The sequence below is a fragment of the Anolis sagrei genome, chromosome 11 (genome assembly GCF_037176765.1).
Source record: "Anolis sagrei isolate rAnoSag1 chromosome 11, rAnoSag1.mat, whole genome shotgun sequence".
Taxonomy (NCBI): domain Eukaryota; kingdom Metazoa; phylum Chordata; class Lepidosauria; order Squamata; family Dactyloidae; genus Anolis; species Anolis sagrei.
The window spans coordinates 9,526,196-9,549,862 of NC_090031.1; the positions used below are offsets into that span (position 1 = coordinate 9,526,196).

Sequence of the window (23,667 nt, forward strand, 5' to 3'; positions counted from 1 at the left end):
CAATGATAGAATTGCGCCAAACTTCCCACACAGGACCCCCACGACCAAAAGAAAATACTGTTTTCTGATGGTCTCTGGCGACCCCTCTGACACCCCTTCATGACCCCCTCAGGGGTCCCGACCTCCAGGTTGAGAAACACTGCTCTCCAATATCATCTTATTTTATTTACATGCTTGAAGCCTTTATGATGCCTTTATCAGACGTCATTTGAGTATTTTGTCCTTGAGCGTAATTGCTAATTTTTATTAGTATTTACAGACCTCTTTAGCTAGACGATGATCAGATCCTCTAACTGATTTGTTGGTTGTCATTACCCTAAGATTTTTAAAAAGTAATTCCATTTCCTCTCCTTCTCAAATGGATGTTTAGATCTCATTTGCTGATACTTAGCAATTAGGCTTTACAGGTTTTAATGATTTTAAGTCTCCGACACACCAAGATTTGTTAGTGCGCAATCCTCTGCATTTCCTCCTGGCGATTCATCGTTAACATATGAACGACAACTATTGCTTTTTGGCATCGATTATTGTCTTTGGTGCACATCGACGCATTCAATTATTTCCTTGTCCTGCAGCAGCTAATTGCCAGTAGACTAAACACATTCGTGAAATGAGCATCTCACACCTGACATGCACCTTGAATTATAGGAGACTTCAATGGTTTGGGACTATTAGGCCCAGGAGAAGGAATGACACCAGAACAGAACACAAAGCCCTAGACCAGCGTTTCTCAACCTGGGGGTCGGGACCCATGGGTGGGTCACGAGGGGGTGGCAGAGGGGTCACCAAAGACCACCAGAAAACACAATATTTTCTGTTGGTCATGGGGGTTCTGCGTAGGAAGTTTGGCCCAATTCTATCATTGGTGGAGTTCAGAATGCTCTTTGATTGTAGGTGAACTATAAATCCTAGCAACTACAACTCCCAAATGTCAAGGTCTATTTTCCCCCAAACTCCACCAGGGTTCACATTTGGGTATACTGAGTCTTCGTGCCAAGTTTGGTCCAGATTCATCATTATTTGAATCTACAGTGCGTTCTGGATGTAGGTGAACTACAACTCCAAAACTCAAGGTTAGTGCTCACCAAACCCTTCCAGTATGTTTCGATGGTCATGGGACTTCTGTGTGCCATGTTTGGTCCAATTCCATCATTGTTGGAGTTCAAAATGATCTTTGATTGTAGGTGAACTATAAATCCCAGCAACGACAACTCCCAAACGTCAAGGTCTATTTTCTCCCAAACTCCACCAGGGTTCATATTTGGGTATATTTAGTATTTGTGCCAAGTTTGGTCCAGATTCATCATCATTTGAATCTACAGTACGTTCTGGATGTAGGTGAACTACAACTCCAAAACTCAAGGTCAGTGCTCACCAAACCTTTCCAGTATGTTTCGTTGGTCATGGGACTTCTGTGTGCCAACTTTGGTCCAATTCCATCATTATTGGAGTTCAAAATGCTCTTTGCTTGTAGGTGAACTTGTAGCAACTACAACTCCCAAATGACATAATCAGTTCTCCCTCCAACCCCACCAGTGTTCAAATTTGGGCATTTTAGGTAAGGTAATGTAAAAGTTTTCCCCTGACATTAAGTCCAGTCATGTCCAACTCTGGGAGTTGGTGTTCAATTTCTAGCCAAAGAGCCGGTGTTGTCCATAGACACCTCCAAGTTCATGTGCCTGACATGACAGCATGGAGCACTGTTGTTGGGTATTTGTGCCAAATTTGGTCCAGTGAATGAAAATACATCCTGCATTTCAGATATTTACATTATGATTCATAACAGCAACACAATTAAATCAGGAAGTAGCAATAGTAATAATTTTTTGGTTGTGGGTAACCACAATGTGATAGAGCCTTGGTTTCAGCACTTGGACAGTTGCAGGCCGGACTGTGGCTCCATGGGATAGAGCCTTGGTTTCAGTACTTGGACAGCTCCTGGCTGGGCTCTGAGTCCATTGGAGAGAGCCTTGGTTTCAGCACTTCGACAGCGCCAGGCTGGGTTCTGACTCCATGGAATAGAGCCTTGTTTTCAGCAGTTGGACACCTCTTAGCTTGGCTCTTAGTCCATTGGCTAGAGCCTTGGTTTCAGCACTTGGAGAACTCCAGACTGGACTCTAACTTCATGGGATAGAGCCTTGGATTCGGCTCTGACTCCATGGGATAGACTGAGCCTTAGTTTCAGCACTTGGACAGCTCCACGCTAGGCTCTGACTCCATGAGATAGAGCCTTGGTTTCAGCACTTGGACAGCTCCAGGCTGGGCTCTGATTCCATGGGATAGAGCCTTGGTTTCAGCACTTGGACAACTCCGGGCTGGTCTCAGGGTTAGGGTTAGGGTTAGAGCCTTGGTTTCAGCACTTGTACAGCTCCGGGCTCAGCTCTGGGTCTATTGGAGAGAGAGCCTTGGTTTCAGCACTTGGACAGCTCCAGGCTGGGCTCAGGGTTAGGGTTAGGGTTAGAGCCTTGGTTTCAGCACTTCGACAGCGCCAGGCTGGGTTCTGACTCCATGGGATAGAGCCTTGGTTTCAGCACTTGGACAACTCCGGGCTGGGCTCAGACTAACCTTGGTTTCAGCACTTGGACAACTCCGGGCTGGGCTCAGGGTTAGGGTTTGGGTTAGAGCCTTGGTTTCAGCACTTGTACAGCTCCGGGCTCAGCTCTGGCTCCATTGGAGAGCCTTGGTTTCAGCACTTGGACAACTCCGAGCTGGGCTCAGACTAACCTTGGTTTCAGCACTTGGACAACTCCGGGCTGGGCTCAGGGTTAGGGTTTGGGTTAGAGCCTTGGTTTCAGCACTTGTACAGCTCCGGGCTCAGCTCTGGCTCCATTGGAGAGCCTTGGTTTCAGCACTTGGACAACTCCAGGCTGGGCTCAGACTAACCTTGGTTTCAGCACTTGGACAACTCCGGGCTGGGCTCAGGGTTAGGGTTTGGGTTAGAGCCTTGGTTTCAGCACTTGTACCAGCTCCGGGCTCAGCTCTGGGTCCATTGGAGAGAGAGAGAGAGAGCCTTGGTTTCAGCACTTGGACAGCTCCAGGCTGGGCTCTGACTCCATGGGATAGAGCCTTGGTTTCAGCACTTGGACAACTCCGGGCTGGGCTCAGACTAGCTTTGGTTTCAGCACTTGGACAGCTCCAGGCTGGGCTCGATGCTGCTCCCCTCCTCTTCCTTCCCAGAAGGAAAGTCTTGCAAGGGAGAGGGGCGGGGAGTTTTCCACTCAGCTTTCCCCCCTCCCTCGTCTCAATTTTACGCCCCGCCTTTTTCCTAAACCCTCCTTTCCCTCTCTCCCCCCCCCCCTTGAAAACCCTCTGGCTTGAAAAGCTCCAGCTCCTCCTCTAACTCTCGCTGTGGGGTCGGGCGGGGAGGGTTCAGGGCCCCGCTGATTGGCTGCAAGGCTGTCAGCCGGCCCCTCCCTCTCTCCTTCCTTCCCCCCTCCCCTGTTGTCAGAGGGGCGAGGTCCACAAACCGGTTGCTGCTCCGATTCCGGCAGGGAAGAGGCGAAGGAGGAGGATGGTTTGGCCTCTCCCTTCCTGCTGAATGTTGGGGAGCCAAAGGAGGGAGATCTAGGGGAGGGGGGGCTTCGACCGGCCTCCCCTCTTTCTCTGTCTCTCCATAGCCGCCATGGAAGGGACCATCGAAGGGAGCTGAACCTGCTCTTCCTTCCTCTTCCTCCTCCTCGCCTCGCCCTTCAGCAGCATCACAGCAGCAAGGGAAGGCGCATCTCTCCTCCTCCTCCTCTCCATTCCTCCTCCAAGGACTCTTCTTCTCTTCTTCTTCATCTGGGGCCTCCTCCTCTCCTTCCTCCTCCTCTCCTTCTGGGAAAAAGAAGAAGGGATCTTCCCCCCTTTTCCTCTCTCTGCTGCGAGGGAAACGGAGCTTCAGCATCCTCTTCTTCCTCCTCCGCCTCCTCGCCTCGCCCTTCAGCAGCATCACCACCAATTGCTCCTTCCTCTTCTTCTCCTCAGCCTAGGGCCCAAGGAGGGCATCCTCCTCCTCTTCCTCCTCTCAGACTCATCTCGGAGGGGAAAGGACCCTTGGAGCATCTTCTCTTCTTTGTGTGTGGCTCTGCCCTTATTTGCCGGCGGATCTCATTCATCAGAGGGCAGTGGAGCCTCAGCATCCTCCTCCTCTTCGCCCAGCCTCGCCCTTCAGCATCCTCCTCCTCCTCCTCCTCCGCACCACCAGTAGCCCTCTTCCTTCAGAAGGCAAGAAGAGAGACTCCCAGTCAAGGTGTGAGTGAGAGACAGAAGGGTGGTCGAGCTCCAGTCTCCTCTTCCTCCTCTTCCTCGCCCTTCAGCCTCAGCTCAACCCATCGATCCATCGAAGAAGGACCCCTTGAGGCCCTTCATCCTCCTCCCCAATTGCCCTAGGAAAGAAGGAAAGCCTAGAAGAAGGTAGTTGAGGCTCCTCAGCACCCTCGGCTTCCTCACCCTTCATCCTCCCCTTTCCCAATCCCCTGGGAAAGAAGAGAAGCCTCCTCCTCCTCTTCCTCGTCCTTCAGTCTCAACTGAATCAATCAATCAATTGCATTGAAGAAGGGAGACTTGGAGGGGCCTCTTTTGAAGCTCTTCCTCGCCCTTCATCCTCCTCCCCAATCGGCTAGGAAAGAAGAAAAGCTTAGAAGAAGGCAGTTGGAGCTCAGCATCCTCCTCCTCCTTGCCTTTCAGCCTCAACATTGAAGAAGGGAGACTTGGGGGTGCTCACTGAGGCTCAGCCTCCTTTTTCTCCTTTTCCTCGCCCTCCATCCTCTTCTCCAATCGCCTGGGAAAGAAGAGAAGCCTAGAAGAAGGTATTTGAGGCTCAGCATCCTCCTCTTCCTCCTCCTTCATCCTTTCCCCTCCCCAATCACTTGGGAAAGAAGAGGGGCCTAGAAGAAGGCAGTTGAGGCTCAGAATCCTCCTCCTCCTCTTCCTCACCCTTCATCCTCAATTGAATCAACCAATAAATCAATCGCAGGGAAGAAGGGAGACTTGTGGGGCCTCCTTGAGGCTCAGCCTCCTCTTCGTCGCCCTTCATCCTCCTCCTCAATCGCCTAGGAAAGAAGAGAAGCCTAAGAAGGTAGTTGAGAAGTCTCCTCTTCCTCCTCCTCAGTTGCCTGGGAAAGAAGAGGGGCCTAGAAGAAGGCAGTTGAGGCTCAGCATCCTTCTCTTCCTCAGCCTTCATCCTTCTCCTCCCCAATCGCTTGGGAAAGAAGAGAGGCCCAGAAGAAGGCAGTTGGTGCTCAGCATCCTCCTCCTCTTCCTCACCCTTCATCTTCCTCCTCCCCAGTCGCCTGGGAAAGAAGAGAAACACAGAAGGCGGCAGTTGAGCCTCAGCATCCTCCTCTTCCTCAGCCTTCATCCTCCTCCTCCCCAATTGCTTAGGAAAGAAGAGAAGCATTGAAGAAGGCAGCTGAGGCTCATCCTCCTCCTCTTCCTCACCCTTCATCCTCCCCCTCCCCAATCCCCTGGGAAAGAAGAGAAGCCTAGAAGAGGGCAGTTGAAGCTCAGCATCCTCCTCCTCCTCTTCCTCACCCTTCAGCCTCCACTGAAGCAACCAATCAATCGTATTGAAGCAGTGAGACTTGGGGGTTCCTCATTCCTCCTCCTCTTGTCACTTGGGAAAAAGAGAGGGGCCCAGAAGAAGGCAGTTGAGGCTCAGCACCCTCCTCTTCCTCTTGCCCACCCTACGGTCTCAACTGAATCAACCAATTGAAGAAGGGAGATTTGTGAAGGCCTTGTTGAGGCTCACCCTAGAAGAAGGCAGTTGAGGCTCAGCATCCTCTTCCGCCTTCTCAGTCACCTGGGCAAGAAGATGGGCCTAGAAGAGGACAGTTGAGGTTCAGCCTCCTTTTGCTCGCCCTTCATCCTCCTCGCTAACCACCTGGGAAAGAAGAGAAGCCTGCAAGAGGATAGTTGAGGCTCAACATCTTCCTCTTCCTCAGCCTTCAGCCTCAACTGAATCAACCAATCAATGGCATTGAAGAAGGGAGACTTGGGGGTTCCTCGTTCATCTTCCTGAGCCAATCAATGGCACTGAAGAAGGGGGACTTGTGAGGACCTTGTTGAGGCTCAACCTAGAAGAAGGCAGTTGAGGTTCTGCATACTCCTCTTCCTCAGCCTTCAGCTTTGATTGAATCAACCAATCAATGGTATTGAAGAAGAGAGACTTGGGGGTTCCTCGTTCCTCCTCCTGAGCCAATCAATGGCATTGAAGAAGGGAGACTTGTGAGGGCCTTGTTGGGGCTCAGCCTAGAAGAAAGCAGTTGAGGTTCTGCTATCTCCTACTCCTAGGCCCCCATCTTCTCTCTTCTCCTGGCTCTTCCTCCTGCTCAGCCTCGGCCACCTCCTGGTCTTCCTCCCGGATCCGCCTGGGCTGGGATGCGTCTCCCCGCGGGGGGCTCGCCGGCCAGCTTGGAGACGAGGGCCCCCCCGGTGGCGCCATGGCTCGCTTTGGCGAGGAGTTGCCCAGCGGGCGTGGGCTTGGGGGTCCTCCTCGTGGGGGCAGCGGCAGCCTGGGGCCCGGCGGGGCAGGGCGGCCCATGGCGGGCGGAGGACCCTCTTCTGGTGCCGGAGGAGGCACCCCTGCTGCTCCGGCCTCCCGCCCACCCATCTACAAGCAGTCCAAGGCCCAGCGGGCCCGAACCATGGCCCTCTACAACCCCATCCCTGTCAAGCAGAACTGCCTCACCCTCAACCGCTCCCTCTTTGTCTTCAGCGAGGACAACGCCGTGCGCAAGTATGCCAAGCGCATCACCGAGTGGCCATATCCTTTTGGGTTTGGGGTATTCTTTTGGGTCTGGGGGAGGGGGGAATGGGAGGCAAGGGGGTCTTTGGGGCAGAGGGATGGACCCCCTTCTTGGAAACATGGTCCCAAAGAGACCCAAGTTGCTCTTTCTAAGGGGGAAGAAGTTGGGAGGGTCATCACCATCATCACCATGATACCTGTCTGAACCTATCTCCCCCTATGAACTAGTTTGGGCCTTAAGATAGGCAGGGAGGCCCTGCTCTCAGTCCCACCTTCTTTGCACTATGCCAAGTTCATATCCTTTGGGGTTTCAGGTTGTGGATTTGGGGAAATGGGAGGTAAGGGGGTCTTTGACCCTTTTCTCGGAGCCACGGCCCCAAAGAGGCCCAAGTTGCACTTTCTAGGGGGAAGAAGTCAGGAGGGTCATCATCATGATAGCTGTCTGAACCTATCTCCCCCTATGAACTAGTTTGGGCCTTAAGATCAGCAGGGAGGCCCAGCTCTCGGTCCCACCTCCTTTGCAGTATGCCTAGCACATATCCTTCAGGGTTTCGGGTTGTGGGTTTGGGGGTGGGGAAATGGGAGTCAAGGGGGTCTTTGGCCCTCTTCTCGGCGCCATGGCCCCAAAGAGGCCCAAGTTGTGCCATCTGGGGGGGGGGGGGAGAAGTTGGGAGGGTCATCATCGTCATGATACCTGTCCGAACCTATCTCCTGCTATGAACCAGTTCAGGTGTTAAGATCGACAGGGATGCTCTGCTCTCGGTCCCACCTCCTTTGCAGTATGCCAAATGCATATCCTTTGGGGTTTCAGATTGGGAGTTTGGAGAGGGGTCGGAAACAGGAGGCAAGGGGGTCTTTTACCCTCTTCTTAGTGTCATGGCTTCAAAGAGGCCCAAGTTGCACTTTCTAGGGTGGAAGAAGTTGAGAGGGTCATCATCATTATCATCATCATCATGATACCTATCTCCCCTTATGAACCAGTTTGGGCATCAAGATCTTCTGGGGAGGTCCTGTTGTCAGTTCTACCTCCTTTGCAGATGCAGCTGGTGGGAACAAGGAACAGGGCCTTCTCAATGGTGGCCCCTATGAACCGGTTTGGGGTTTAAGATTGGCAGTGAGGCCCTGCTCTTGGTCCCACCTCCTTTGCAGTACACCAAGCGAATATCATTTGGGGTTTGGGGGTATGGGAGGCAAGGGGGTCTTTGACCTCCTTCTCAGAGCCATGGCTCTAAAGAGGCCCAGGTCGCGCTTTCTGGTTGGGAGGAAGAAGTCAGCAGGATCATCATCATCATCATCATCATCATCATCATCATATCTGTCCAAACATATCTCCTGCTATGGACCAGTTCGGGTGTTAAGATCTTCAGGGGAGGTCCTGCTCTTGGTTCCACCTCCTCTTCAGGTGCGACTGGTGGGGACGAGAGACAGGGCCTTCTCAGTGGTGGCTCCTTGGCTATGGAACTCCCTCCCCAGTGATATTAGATTGACCTCCTCCCTCTTGGTCTTTAGGGGAAAAAAAACTTAAAACTTGGCTGCGGCACTAGGCATTTGGGGAATAGCAGAATTAATAATATAATATAATGTAATAATATAATATAATATAATATAATATAATATAATATAATAATTAGTAATATTACATGTAATATAAATATATAATTATAATATCATATTATTACAAATATTATATGTATATACAATATATTATATGATATTATAAATATATATATTTATATTACATGTAATATTACTAATAATATTACAATATAATGGTATAGTACAATATAGTAATATTTAATCCTGATATTGTACTATGCTAATAATGTAATATATTGTATGTATATATATCTTGTACGCCGCTCTGAGTCCCCTTTGGGGTGTTGCAAATAAATAAATAAATAAACTATAGCTATATAACTCTATTTGTATCCCTCCTTTCTCTACCCCAAAGTGGACTCAAGGCAGCTTTACATATGGCAACTATTCAATGCCTTTGGACAACAAACAGTTAAAGTACACTTAAGTTAAAAAATTAATATTAAAATTAAATGCACAATATAACATATACAGCATTGCATTCACTATTAAAATCACGCCATCCTCAATCATAATCCGAGACCATTCAGAAGATCGGTTTGCACCTATTTTGAAGCTATTGTTGCACTACACATTAATCTCCAAAGCCTTGCTTTCAGCACTTGGACAGCTCCAGGTTCGGCTCTGAGTCTATTGGATAGAGCCTTGCTTTCAGCACTTGGACAGCTCCAGACTCTGCTCTGAATCTCCAAAGGCTTGGCCTCAGAGCTAGGTTTTCACTTTCCGTCTGAAGGCCAGGAGGGAGGGAGCTGCTCTGATGTCACTGGGGAGGGAGTTGCACAGCCAAGGGGCCAACACTGAGAAGGCCCTGTCTCTCATCACCACCAGTTGCACTTTTGAAGGAAGTGGGACCGAGAGCAGGGCCTCCCTAGACAATCTTAATGTTCTAACTGGCTCATAGAGGGGGATACGTTCAGACCAGTAAATTGGGCCAGAACCATTTAGAGCTTTATAGGCTAAAGCCACGACTTTGAATTGTGCTCAGAAGTGGAGTGGAACTGACATAACAGGGAGGTTGTGTGCTCCTTATACGCTGCTCCGGTGAGCAACCTGGCTGTTGCCCGTTGGACCACTTGAAGCTTCCGAACAGTCTTCAAAGGCAACCCCATGTAGAGCGCACTGCAGCAATCTATTCGGGATGCAGCCAGAGCGCAGTTCACGGTACCGACATAAGAAGCAGTTGGACAATGACTATGGGACTGATGCTATGTCTTAACATGTTTTAATTGTATTTATATTACCTAGTTTTAAAAGTTGAACTGTGCTATATATTGTTGTTTTTGTGTCATCATGGCATTTAATAACTGAGATAGAGCTTGGAAGGAATTTAATCAATAAATAATCAATCAATCAATCAATCAATAATCAATCATCATCATATTTATTTATTTACTTCATTTCTACCCCACTCTATGTCACCCCAATTGTGCTATGTATTGTTGTTTTTGTGTAATCATGGCATTTAATAATTGAGATAGAGCGGGGTAGGAATTTGATAAATAAATAAATAATCAATCAATAATCATCATATTTATTTTATTTCTACCCCACTCTATGTCACCCTGATTGTGCTATGTATTGTTGTTTTTGTGTAATCATGACATTTAATAATTGAGATAGAGAGGGGTAGGAATTGAATAAATCAATAAATAATCAATCAATAAGTAATCAATCAATAATCAATCAATAATCATAATATTTATTTACTTACTTTATTTCTACCCCACTCTATGTCACCCCGACTGTGCTATGTATATATATTTTTTGTGTAATCATGGCATTTAATAATTGAGGTAGAGTGGGGGTAGGAATTGAATAAATAAATAATCAATCAATAATCAATCAATAATCATCATATTTATTTATTTACTTTATTTCTACCCCACTCTAAGTCACCCCAATTGTGCTATGAATTGTTGTTTTTGTGTAATCATGGCATTTAATAATTGAGATAGAGCAGGGTAGGAATTGAATAAATAAATAAATAATCAATCAATCAATAATCAGAATATTTATTTACTTTACTTTATTTCTATCCCACTCTATGTCACCCCAATTGTGCTATGAATTGTTGTTTTTGTGTAATCATGGCATTTAATAATTGAGATAGAGCAGGGTAGGAATTTAATAAATAAATAATCAATCAATAATCATAATATTTATTTATTTACTTTATTTCTACCCCACTCTATGTCACCCCAATTGTGCTATGAATTGTTGTTTTTGTGTAATCATGACGTGTAATAATTGAGATAGAGTGGAGTAGGAATATAATAAATAAATAAATAAGTAATCAATCAATCAATAAGTGATCAATCAATAATCAATCAATAATCATATTTATTTACTTTATTTCTACCCCATTCTATGTTACCCCGACTGTGCTATGTATTATTTTTGTGTAATCATGGCATTTAATAATTGAGATAGAGTGGGGTAGGAAGTTAAATAATCAATCAATCAATAATTATCATATTTATTTATTTAATTTATTTCTACCCCATTCTATGTCACCCCAATTGTGCTATGTATTGTTGTTTTTGTGTAATCATGGCATTCAATAATTGAGATAGAGCGGGGTAGGAATGTAAAAAATAAACAAATAATCTATCAATCAATAAGTAATCAATAAATAATCAATCAATCAATCAATAATCATATTTATTTATTTACTTTATTTCTACCCCACTCTATGTCACCCCGACTGTGTTATGTATTGTTTTTGTGTAGTCATAGCATTTAATAATTGAGATAGAGCGGGGTAGGAGTTTAATAAATAAATAAATAATCAATCAATAATCATAATATTTACTTTATTTCTACCCCACTCTATGTCACCCCGATTGTGCTATGTATTTTTTTGGGGGGTGTAATCATGGCATTTAATAATTGAGATAGAGCAGGGTAGGAATGTAATCAATAAATAATCAATCAATCAATAATCATAATATTTACTTTATTTCTACCCCACTCTATGACACCCTGACTGTGCTATGTATTGCTGTTTTTGTGTAAACATGGCTTTTACTAATTGAGATAGAGTGGGGTAGGAATTTAATAAATAAATAAATAATCAATCAATAATCATATTTATTGATTTACTTATTTTATTTCCACCCCACTCTATCTCAACCCGAGGGGGACTTTAGGGCAGCAGTTCAGCTGCACAAGGGTTGAGCTCATTGTGTTACCAGAGTTTGAGCATCATTGATCTCCATAGGCATGAAGCCCCATTTCTCGCCTGGTCTTGGAAGCTAAGCAGAGTCAGCTGTGGTTCGGACTCGAATGGGAGACCGCCCTCGAATCCAGGTGCTGTAGGCTGTATTTTAGAGGCCAAACCTGAGTCTTGCTCATCTCAGAAAACCATATAAAGGTCACCACCACTTTCTCCCAAGCCTTGACCAATTCCCAAGGAAAGGCGTCGTTTCGGAGGGATTTTGAGAAATCAAGCTGTCTTGCCTGGGAAACGAAGCGGTGGAGTGTGTATCAAAATTGCTGCATCTGTGATAGCAATTCACAGAAGGTGTGGCATATCTGCTGGTTTGCTCTCTTGAGTGCGACTGCGTATAATCCTGGGAATGGTGAGGCTCTGCCTCTGTTTTGGCCCGGGATTTGAGCATCCTCCTGATAGTTTCAGCCAATCCCTGGCAGTGGCTACCATTCATTAGAGAATAATAAACAATATGAGTTTTCCTGTATTGTCGAAGGCTTTCATGGCTGGAATCACTGGGTTGTTGTAGGTTTTTCTGGGCTATATGGCTATGTTCTAGTAGCATTCTCTCCTGACATTTTGCCTGCATCTATGGCAAGCATCCTCAGAGTTTGTGAGGTCTGTTGGAGCTAGGAAAATTAGATTTATATGTATATCGATGAGTTTTTTTGCTTGCATGATCCAGTTACGTTGGGAAAAGCTCTTCTGAGGTGGAAGAAGCCTGTTGCAAGGAGCATCAATCCTATGCTGATTTGATGGATGCTTGCTCTTGATGTGATTTTTTTAAAAAGGCATATATTTATAATTTTGCTTCTATTGCTAGTATTTATTTATCACATAATTTATTATTTATCACAGTTGTAATGCATTAAAAAAACACAAAGTTTAAAAACATGGCATTATAGTAAATGTTCTTTGACTAGTAGCTGGCCACTTGGAGTACATAAAGAACAACACTCAGAAAAAAGGGGAACTCCAGACATGAAATAATCTGGCCCAGCTAACACCTCCCAACAAAGGATTCCCCCAGGCAGGAAGAAGCCAGGCTTTGAAGCTGCACGGCCATTAAATATCAACCAAGGTGGCCATTTGCAGCATGCCTAAAGCAGACAAGAGTTCTTTCTCCCACACTGGACATCATTCCACAGATACACAGATATAAGTCTTTTCCACTGTGTTTTTCAGTGTTTTTATGAGTGATGGTCACTCGTTGGACTGATAGGTGTATTGTGTCCAAATTTGGTGTCAGTTTGTGTGTGCTTGTCTATATGCATATTTGTGTGTATATATGTCTGTATGTATATGCGTGTGCGTGTATATGTATATGTGTGTATATATATGTATATTTGTGTGTGGTTTTTGAGTTATGTTAATCCCACAAACAAACATTACATTTTTATTTATACTAGCCATCCCCTGCCACGCGTTGCTGTGGCCCAGTCTGTGTATATGTGTTTTGTGTGTGTATATATATATGTTTATGTGTGTGTGTATATATATATTTGTGTATATATGTGTGTTTGCATGTGTGTGTGTGTGTGTGTGTGTGTGTGTGTATATATATATATATATATATATATATATATATATATGGGTGTATATATGTGTGCATATAGATTTGTGTATTTGTGTGTTTATATGTGTACATACATATTCTGTATATGTGTGTGCTTGTCTATATGCATATTTGTGTGTATATATGTATGTATGTATATGTGTGTGCTTGTATATGTATACATATACATATATGTATACATATATCTGTGTGTATATATACATATATACACATATATATGTATATATGTATATATACATATATGTGTGTGTATGTATATGTATGTGTGTATATGTGTATATTTGTGTGTATGAATGTGTCCATGTGCATATGTATATGAGTGTATGTGTATATGTATATATGGTATATGTATACATATACATATATGTGTGTGTATACATATATACATATGTATATATGTTTATATGTATATATACACATATGTGTGTGTATATATATGTATGTATACGTATGTATGTGTGTGTATATGTGTATATTTGTGTGTATGAATGTGTCCATGTGTATATGTATATCAGTGTATGTTATATGTATATATGGTATATTTTGGGGGTTTTAAGTCTGTTCCGATGGGGTTTTGTGTGTGTGAGTGTGTGTGTTTAGGGGTGATGGACACTCGTTGGACTGTGTCCAAATTTCATGTCAATTCGTCCAGTGGTTTTTGAGTTATGTTAATCCCACAAACAAACATTACATTTTTATTTATATAGATAGAAGATGGAATGTCCCGGGTGGGAGAAATTACTTTTGTTGTGTGAGTTGCAATTGGCCACTTTGATTAGCATTGAAAAGCGTTGCAGCTTCAAAGCCTGGCTGCTTCCTGCCTGGGGGGATTCTTTGTTGGGAGGTGTTAGCTGGCCCTGATTGTTTCTAGTCTGGAATTCCCCCAGGCAGGAAGCAGCCAGGCTGTGATGCTGTAGGGCCATTCAGTGCTAATCAAGCTGACCAACTGCAACATTCGCACTTGCGTAACGCAGACAAGAGTTCTTTCTTCCACTCTGGATATTATGAGGATATATAAACCCCACTTGCCTAGTTTCCAACAGACCTCGCAACCTCTGAGGATGCCTGCCATAGATGTGGGCGAAACGTCAGGAGAGAATGCTTCTGGAACACAGCCAGACAGCCTGGAAAACTCACAGCAACCTATTGATCAATGCTACATCGAGGAGTGGGCAATCTGGAGACTTAGGACACAATGGAGGAGTGGATTCAAATGGCAAGTAAAGAGACTTAACCTAAACTCATGCTGGGACAAGTTTGCATTATACTCTGGGATGTTTACATTGTTGTTTTCTTGGCATATCTTGTTTGTTGTATTGTCGAAGGCTTTCATAGCCAGAATCACTGGATTGTTGCAAATTTTTTTTAACTGTCTGGCCATGTTCCAGAAGCATTCTCTCCTGACGTTTCGCCTGCATCTGTGGCAGGCATCCTCAGAGGTTGTGAGGTCTGTTGTAAACTAGGAAAATTGGGTTTATATATCTGTGGAATAATGGCCAGGGTGGGAGAAACAACGCTTGTCTGTTTGAGGCACGTGTGAATGTTGCAATTGGCCACCTTGATTAGCACTGAATAGACTTGCAGCTTCAAAGCCTGGCTGTTTCCTGGCAGGGGGAATCCTTTGTTGTTAGCTGGCCCTGATTGTTTCTTGTGTGGAATTCGCTTGTTATTTGAGCATTGCTCTTTATTTACTGTCCTGATTTTAGAGCTTTTTTTAAATACTGGTAGCCAGATTATGTTCATAAAGAGCAACAACCAGAAAACTGGAGAATTCCAGATAGGAAACAATCAGGGCCAGCTAACACCTTTGTTGGGAAGTGTTAGCTAGCCCTGATTGTTTCTTGTGTGGAATTCCTTTGTTTTTTGAGCATTGCTCTTTATTTACTGTCCTGATTTTAGAGTTTTTTTAAAAAATACTGGTAGCCAGATTATGTTCATAAAGAGCAACAATCAGGAGAATTTCAGATAGGAAGGTGTTAGCTGGCCCTGATTGTTTCTTGTGTGGAATTCCTTTGTTTTTTGAGTGTCGCTCTTTATTTACTATGCTGATTTTAGAGTTTTTTAAAAAAAATAATGGTAGTCAGATTATGTTCATAAAGAGCAACAACCAGGAGAATTCCAGATAGGAAACAATCAGGGCCAGCTAGCACCTTTGTTGGGAGGTGTTAGCTGGCCCTGATTGTTTATTGTGTGGAATTTCCTTGTTTTTTGAGCATTGCTCTTTATTTACTGTCCTGATTTTAGAGTTTTTTTTAGAGTTTTTTTTTTCCTGAGTGTTGTTCATAAAGAAAACGGGAGAATTCCAGATAGGAAACAATCAGGGCCAGCTAGCATCTTGTTTGTTGTTGTTACATGCAGTCGTGATCCCGTGAAATAGTAATAATAATAATAATAATAATAATAATAATAATAAATATATAATAATAATAATAATAATAATAATAATAATAATAATAATAATAATCTATATAAATAAAAATGTGGCAAATATCGTCGGTTCCTCGTAAGTATGTACGAGAGTTCATTCCTCAATGGAACGATCACGGCTCTTCCCAGAGGAGCGAATGGTTGTGTTGCTAATCCTCTGTGTGTGTGTGTGTATATACATGCACATTAACTGGTTCTTGCCAGTGTCAGGAGCGCACCAGCCGCCTTCCCAAGGGGGATGCCTGTTGTTTTCTTTTGATCTGGAATCACACAGCTAATAACCAGCAACCAGGCCTGCTCTTAGCAACACAGCACACGGCTGAAGCAATGTGTGCGCAGGGAGGAAGGGAGGGAGCGCATGGAGAGGGTAAATAGAATCAGCGGATGGGCGGATGGCTGTCTGTGCGAGCATTACGAAAGGCATAGGGAGTGGAGGAGGCCTCAGCCTGTAAGCATAGGGACAGCGATAGCCATATTTGGGGTGAGCCAACAGCACAAAGACCCCGTGGACGCGAAGATGTGGTGTTTTACAAGCTTGTGGTTCACTCTGCTTCCCACACTGAGAAAATGGGAGTGTGAATTTCTCCAGTGGTGTAGGGCGCAGACACCCCATGATAATGCGGCATGTCTCATTCAGAGCCACATCCACTGTTTTAGTGTGGTGAGATGTGTTCCACACTGGGCATGCATACTCAGCAGCAGAGTAGCACAGCACAAGGGCAGATGTCTTCACTGTATCTGATTGTGATCCCCAGGTTGTGCCAGTCAGCTTTCGTATGATATTGTTTCTGGCACCCACTGTTTGTTTGATGTTCAGGCAGTGCTTCTTGTAGGTCAGAGCATGGTCCAGAGTGACTCCCAGGTATTTGGGTGCGCTGCAATGCTCCAGTGGGATTCCTTCCCAGGTGATCTTCAGAGCTCGGGATGCTTCTCTGTTCTTGAGATGAAAGGCACATGTCTGTGTTTTAGATGGATTAGGGATCAGCTGGTTTTCCCTGTAGTAGGCGGTAAGAGCACCTAGAGCTTCGGAGAGCTTCTGTTCTACCGTCTCAAAGCTCCCTGCTTGAGCAGTAATGGCACGATCATCAGCATAGATGAAACTCTCTGTCCCTTCTGGCAGTGGCTGGTCATTTGTGTAGATGTTGAACATGGATGGGGCAAGCACGCTCCCCTGAGGGAGGCCGTTCTTCTGTTTCCGCCATCTGCTTCTCTGGCCCTGGAACTCAACAAAAAAGCTCCTGTTTTGTAGCAGGTTTCCTATGAGGCAGGTGAGGTGGTAGTCTTTTGTGATATTAATATTAATAATAATAATAGCAATAATAATAATAATAATAATAATAATAATAATAATACTGCAAAGGCTCTGGCATAAACCAGTACAGGTGGTCCCAGTGGTCATCGACACTCTAGGTGCCATGCCAAAAGATCTCATTTGGTGGCATTTGGAAACAATAAACAGTCCTGCCAGCACAGGGGTTTAACCCACTTCACCACCGAGGCCTCCAATAATAATAATAATAATAATAATAATAATAATAATAATAATAATAGAACTGCAAAGGCTCCGGCATAAACCAGTACAGGTGGTCCCAGTGGTCATCGGCACACTGGGTGCCGTGCCAAAAGATCTCAGTTGGCATTTGGAAACAATAAACATTGACAAAATCACGATCTGTCAACTGCAAAAGGCCACCTGACTTGGATCTGCGCGCATCATTCGAAAATATATCACACAGTTCTGGATGCTTGGGAAGTGTTCGACTTGTGATTTTGTGACACAAATCCAGCATATAGATCTCATTAGCTGTGACATACTGTGTTTTTGTGTCAGTAAAATAATAATAATAATAATAATAATAATAATAATAATAATAAATGATGATGATGATGATGATGATGATGATGATGATGATGATGATGTACTGACAAAGGCTTTCATGGCTGGTGCCAAAGCGCAATCTGTTCAGCGCCTTCCAAGTCGTCCAGTCTTCTGTGTGGCCAGAAGGGAGTTTCTCCTCCGGTCTCAACCACTGATTGAGGTTCTGGGTTTTTGCCTCCCACTTTTGGACTCTTGTTTGCTGAGCTGTTCTTGCAAGTGTCTCTGTGGATCTTTGGAAGCTGTTTCTTGATTTAAGACATTGGCATGCTAGCTGATATCAGAATAGAGGATGTGCTGGAAATATCAATGCCTTGGTCCTTTCATTACAGGCTGCTCCTTCCCAACGGATGTCAGGCAGTTTGATACTGGCTAAAGCAGTATAATTACTCCAGTGGTGTATAGTGTAGCCATCCTGTGATAATGAGTCGTGTCTCATTAAGAGCCACATCCACTGTTTTAGCATGGTGAGATGTATTCCACACTGGGAATACATCTCACCAGCGGAGTAGCAAAGCGCAAGGGCAGATGTCTTCACTGTGTCTAGTTGTGATCCCCAGGTTGTGCCAGTCAGCTTTCGTATGATATTATTTCTGGCTCCTACTTTTTGCCTGATATTCAGGCAGTGCTTCTTTTAGATCAGAGAACGGTTTAGGGTAACTCCCATGTATTTGGGTGCGCTGCAATGCTCCAGTGGGATTCCTTCCCAGGTCATCCCAAGACCTCAAGATGCTTGTCTGTTCTTAAGATGAAAAACACATGTCTGTGTTTTAGATGGATTAGGATAGCTAGCTTTCCCTGTATTTGGTTGTAAGAGCACCTAAAGCTTTGGAAAGCTTCTGTTCAAACATTTCAAAGCTCCCTGCTTGGGCGGTGATGGCATGATCGTCAGCATAGATGAAACTCTCTGTCCCTTCTGGAAGTGGCTGGTCATCTGTGTTAATGTTGAACATGGATGGAGCAAGCACACTCCCCTGAGGCAGACCGTTCTTCTGTTTCCACCATCTACATCTCTGAACCTGGAACTCAACAAAAAAGCTCCTGTTTTGTAGCAGATTTCCTATGAAGTGGGTGAGGTGGTAACCTTTTGTGATGTTATACATATTTCTCAGGAGGAGGCGATGATTTACAGTATTATAAGCTGCTGACAGGTCTATGAAGACAGCTCCTGTGATCTGCTGCCTTTGAAAGCTATCTTGTATGTGCTGAGTCAGGTTCAGCACTTGTGATGTGCAGCTTTTGCCTTCCCTGAAACCAGCTTGCCGTGGGATCATAAACGGGTCTATTTTCCTTCCCATAATTCTTTGCAGGATAAGTTTCTCCAGAACTTTATAGGGATTCTATGATTATATATGAATCATATGATTGTATGATTCCAAATTTACTTACTTAGGCGATCCTTCGTAGTCCAAGGATGATGGTACTCCTGGCGGTGGGTCCGTAGTTGACTGTGGAGCCCTATTCTTGATCTGCTTCTTCTCCCACAGTGAAGGCATCGATTTCCAGGTGGAAGGCGGTCCCGGTCGGGGTTGGCTTGACGGCAGGCATGTAGCCGGGGGGGGGGGGGGGGGGCTTGAGGGGCTTCAGCCCCCTCCCCCCCCGAAATTCTCATGGTGGTTTGCGAAAAGGCCTTACTGGTGCATTATTTAAACTGTTATGTTTATTCATATCATGATCTGATCACCATGCTCAATATATCCCATATGCATGGGGGTATTGGGGTAACGATACAAAAGCTTTCACTCAGACTCAGCCCCCCCCCCGAAACTCAGCCCCTCCCCAAAACCCTCCCTGAAAATTTTTTAGCCCCCCCCCCCCCCCCCGAAACGAAATCCTGGCTACGGGCCTGCTTGACGCGCCTTCCTCTTGCCACGTTTCTCTCTTTCGCCCTCCATTCATGCCTCTTCAAATTCTGCAGCAATGCTGGTCACAGCTGACCTCCAGCTGGAGCGCTCAAGGGCCGGGGCTACCCAGTTTTCAATGTCTATGCCAGAGTTTTTGAGCCCATCTTTAAATCTCCTTTCCCGTCCTCCAACATTCAATTTTCCATTCTTGAGTTCGGAATAGAGCAACTGTTTTGGGAGACGGTGGTCGGGCATCTGGACAACAGCGGAGTTGATGGTGGAGGACCATCACTTCAATGCTGGTGGTCTTTGCTTCTTCCAGCACGCTGACATTTGTCCGCTCGTCTTCCCAAGATTCTGGGCATCCGGACAATGTAGCCGGTCCAGTGGAGTTGATGGCGGAGGACCATCGCTTCAATACTGGTGGTCTTTGCTTCTTCCACTCCACTTTCCAAGTGGTTTAGCCAGTGCCTTCCTCTGAAATATAGCCCTCAGCACCTGGTTATTCACGAGGGTATCCCAATCAGATCATAACCCCACTAACCCAAGATCCAATGGGATTTGCTTGTTTGGAGAGTGTTGCAAGGCTTGTGCTTTGAACAGAGAGGATGATTCACGATCCTGGGAAACGAATGGTATCTGAATAGACTGGAAGCTGATGAAAGTTGTATCAATCCTCATGATGGCTGATGTTGCTGTTGGGAAGCTCTTTTGTTTTTCTTCCTTAACCGTCGACTCCACTCCATTTGAGTATATGATCTTGGCGACCATTATCGCGAACTGCATTGTGCTGGCTTTGGAGCAACATTTACCGGATGGAGACAAGACCCCGATGTCGGAGAGGCTGGTAAGTGTTGGGAATAATAATAATAATAATAATAATAATAATAATAATAATAATAGATAAAGGTTTTTCCCCTGACATTAAGTCCAGTCGTATCCGACTCTGGGGGTTGGTGCTCATCTCCATTTCTCAGCCGAAGAGCCGGCGTTGTCCATAGACACCTCCAAGGTCATGTGGCCTGCATGACTGCATGGAACACCATGTTACCTTCCTACTCACATTTGCATGTTTCTGAACTGCTAGGTTGGCAGTCACCCAGTTTCTCCTCCAGTCTCAGCCACTGATTGAGGTTCCAGTTTTTAGCCTGCCACTTTTGGACTCTTGCTTGCTGAGATGTTCCTGCGAGTATCTCTGTAGATCTTCAGAAGAAGCTGGGGCTGATAGAGGAAGCTCATACTGCTCCCAGGATTCAAACCTGCAACCTTTCGGTCAACAAGTTCAGCAGCTCAGTGGTTTAACCCACTATGCTCCATAGTACAATATAGTAATATACAGTATAATGCTGATGTTGTGCTATGCTACCAATATAATATATTGTGTGTGTGTGTGTGTATATATATATATATATATATAGTGTGTGTGTGTGTGTGTGTATATATATATATATATATATATATATATATATATATATAGTGTGTGTGTGTGTATATGTGTGTGTGTGTATATATATATATATAGAGTGTGTGTGTGTGTGTGTGTGTGTGTGTATGTATATATATATCTTCTAGGCTGTTCTGAGTCCCCTTCGGAGTGAGAAGGGCGGCATATAAATGCTGTAAATACATAAATTTTAATTTGCAATGGGTTGAAGCACTGAGTTGTGGAACTCGCTGACCAAAAGGTTGCCAGTTCTAATCCGGGGAGTGGCGAGAGTGCCTGCTGTTAGTCCCAGCTTCTGCCAACCTAGCAGTTCAAAAACATGCAAATTTTTCTAGCATTTCCTTATGGGTGCCTTAAATACCTCCCCGCTAAGTAGTACCTATTTACCTACTCACATTGCTGTTTTCGAAACTGCTAGGTAGGCAGAAGCTGGGCTAAACACCAGGAGCTCACCCTGATCAGGTTTTGGTTCCGAGTAGTTCTCTTGGAACCAAAACCAAGCCACATATCTGTTTGGAACAAGTATGCATTATACTCTGGGAAGCTTACATTGTTGTTTACTTTCTATATAGACTCATAGAATCATAGAGTTGGAAGAGACCTCATGGGTCATCCAGTCCAACTCCCTGCCAAGAAGCAGGAAAATCGCATTCAAAGCACCCCCGACAGATGGCCATCCAGCCTCTGTTTCAAAGCCTCCAAAGAAGGAGCCTCCACCACAGTCTGGGGCAGAGAGTTCCACTGCTGAACGGCTCTTATAGTCAGGAAGTTCTTCCTCATGTTCAGGTGGAATATCCTTTCCAAAAAAGGAGCCTCCATCACACTCTGGGGCAGAGAGTTCCACAGCTGAATGGCTCTTATAGTCAGGAAGTTCTTCCTCATGTTCAGGTGGAATATCCTTTCCTGTAGTTTGAAGCCATTGCTCCATTGCGTCCTAGTCTCCAGGACAGCAGAAAACAAGCTCCCCCCCCCCTCCTCCCTATGACTTCCTCTCATGTATTTTTACATGGCTATCATGTCTCCTCTCAATCTTCTCTTTTTCAAGCTAAACGTGCCAAGCTCTTTAAGCCGCTCCTCATAGGGCTTGTTCTCTAGACCCTTGATATCTTGTTTGTTGTTGCATGCAGTCATGAACTTGTGACATAGAATGTAACACAAGTGTGTGGAAAATATAAACAGTTATTTATAAGTATTTGTGAAAATAATAATAATAATACATTATTAATGTCCTTTTGGGGACTATAGAGCCCAGCACCCTTCATTCGGTATGGTTGGTGACCTTGCAAGGTGGGGAATTTTTGACATTATCCAGGTTGGAATTTGCCAACATTTGCAACATTTGAATGCGGGAGAAAGGGAAACAGATTTGTCCATCCCAGGGGTTTGGGATCATGACTTTCCCGACTGAGTCGATGAGTCATAAATTCCCTGCTCAGGTCAATAGCCAGGCTCGGAGCATGCCAGCAATATCCCGCCGAGGTTGAAACTGCAGAGCGGCAGCTGCTATCGCTATGAAAATATGCTTTTCTCTAAATGAAAGACAGGAGAGAGGAGCGCTTCAAGAAAGGGATCTTCTATAGAATCAAAGAACTGGACGGGACCCCAAAGGTCATCTAGTCCAGCCCTATTGCGATGCAGAAACATAGAACCTTTACATAGAATAATGTAAAGTGTTGTTGAAGGCTTTCATGGCCAGAATTAATAGATTGCTGTCTGGCCATGTTTTGGAAGCATTCTCTCCTGACATTTCACTTCCATCTATGGCAGGCATCCTCGGAGGTTGTGAGGTCTGTTGGAAACGAGGCAAGTGAGGTTTATATACCTGTGGAATGATGTCCAGGGTGGGAGAAAGAACTCTTGTCTGCCTGAGGCAAGTGAGAATGCTGCAAAGAAGGAGCCTCCACCACACTCCGGGGCAGAGAGTTCCACTGCTGAATGGATCTCGCAGTCAGGAAGTTCTTCCTCCATCTGAACATGAGGAAGGACTTCCTGACTGTGAGAGCCGTTCAGCAGTGGAACTCTCTGCCCCGGAGTGTGGTGGAGGCTCCTTCTTTGGAAGCTTTTAAACAGAGGCTGGATGGCCATCTGTCAGGGGTGATTTGAATGCAATATTCCTGCTTCTTGGCAGGGGGTTGGACTGGATAGCCTATGAAGTCTCTTCCAACTCTTTGATTCTATGATTCTATGAAATGGACACCTTGATTGACATTTAATGGCTGTGCAGCTTCAAAGCCTGGCTTCTTCCTGCATGGGGGAATCCTTTGTTGGGAGGTGTTAGTTGGGCCTGATTGTTCCATGTCTGGAATTCCCCTGTTTTTAAGTGTTGTTCTTTATCTACTGTCCTGATTTTAGAGTTTTTAAATACTGGTACCCAGATTTTGTTCATTTTCATGAAAGAGTGGAAGGAGGAAGAGGGAGGAAAGGGTAGGAGGTAAGGAGGAAGGAAAGAGAGAAGGAAGGAAAGAAAGACAAAAGGGAGGAAGGGAAGGAAGGAGAAAGGGGGAGTGAAGGAAGGAGGAAAGAAGGAAGAATGACAGGATGGAAAAGAAGGACGATAGGAAGGAAAAAGAGGGAGGGAAGGAAGAAAGGGATGGAGGAAGGAAAAAGAGAAGGAAGGACAAAAGGGTGGGAAGGAAGGAGGGAAGGAGAAAGATGGAAGTAACTAAGGGAAGGATGGAAGGGGAAAGAGAAGGAAGGATGTGAAAGGGTGGGAAGGAAAGAGGGAAGGAAGAATGACAGGGTGGAAGGGAAGGAAGGAGGGAAAGAAGGAGAAAGAAAGAAGTAAGGAAGTAAGGGAAGGAGGAAGGAAAAAGAGAAGGAAGGACGAAAGGGTGGGAAGGAAGGAGGAAGGGAGAAAGAGGGAGGTAAGGAAGGAGAAAGAGGGAGTGATGGAAGGAGGGAGGAAAGAAGGAAGGAATGAAGAATGACAGGGTGGAAGTGAAGGAAGGAGGGAAAGAAGGAGAAAG

At 45.0% G+C, this 23,667-nt stretch overlaps 1 protein-coding gene across 9 annotated transcripts in view; it reads left to right on the forward strand.

Annotated features, from left to right (window-relative positions):
* The first annotated feature begins 4,911 nt into the window (after positions 1-4,911).
* Positions 4,912-23,667, forward strand: part of CACNA1B (calcium voltage-gated channel subunit alpha1 B) — a 353,504-nt gene continuing 334,748 nt past the window's right edge. For all 9 annotated transcript variants that reach the window (XM_067471871.1, XM_067471870.1, XM_067471872.1 and 6 more), the window contains exons 1-2: positions 4,912-6,744; positions 19,998-20,104. In XM_067471871.1, the coding sequence (XP_067327972.1) occupies positions 6,423-6,744; positions 19,998-20,104 (429 nt within the window). In that variant the 5' untranslated portion in view covers positions 4,912-6,422. The remainder of the gene's footprint in view (positions 6,745-19,997; positions 20,105-23,667) is intronic.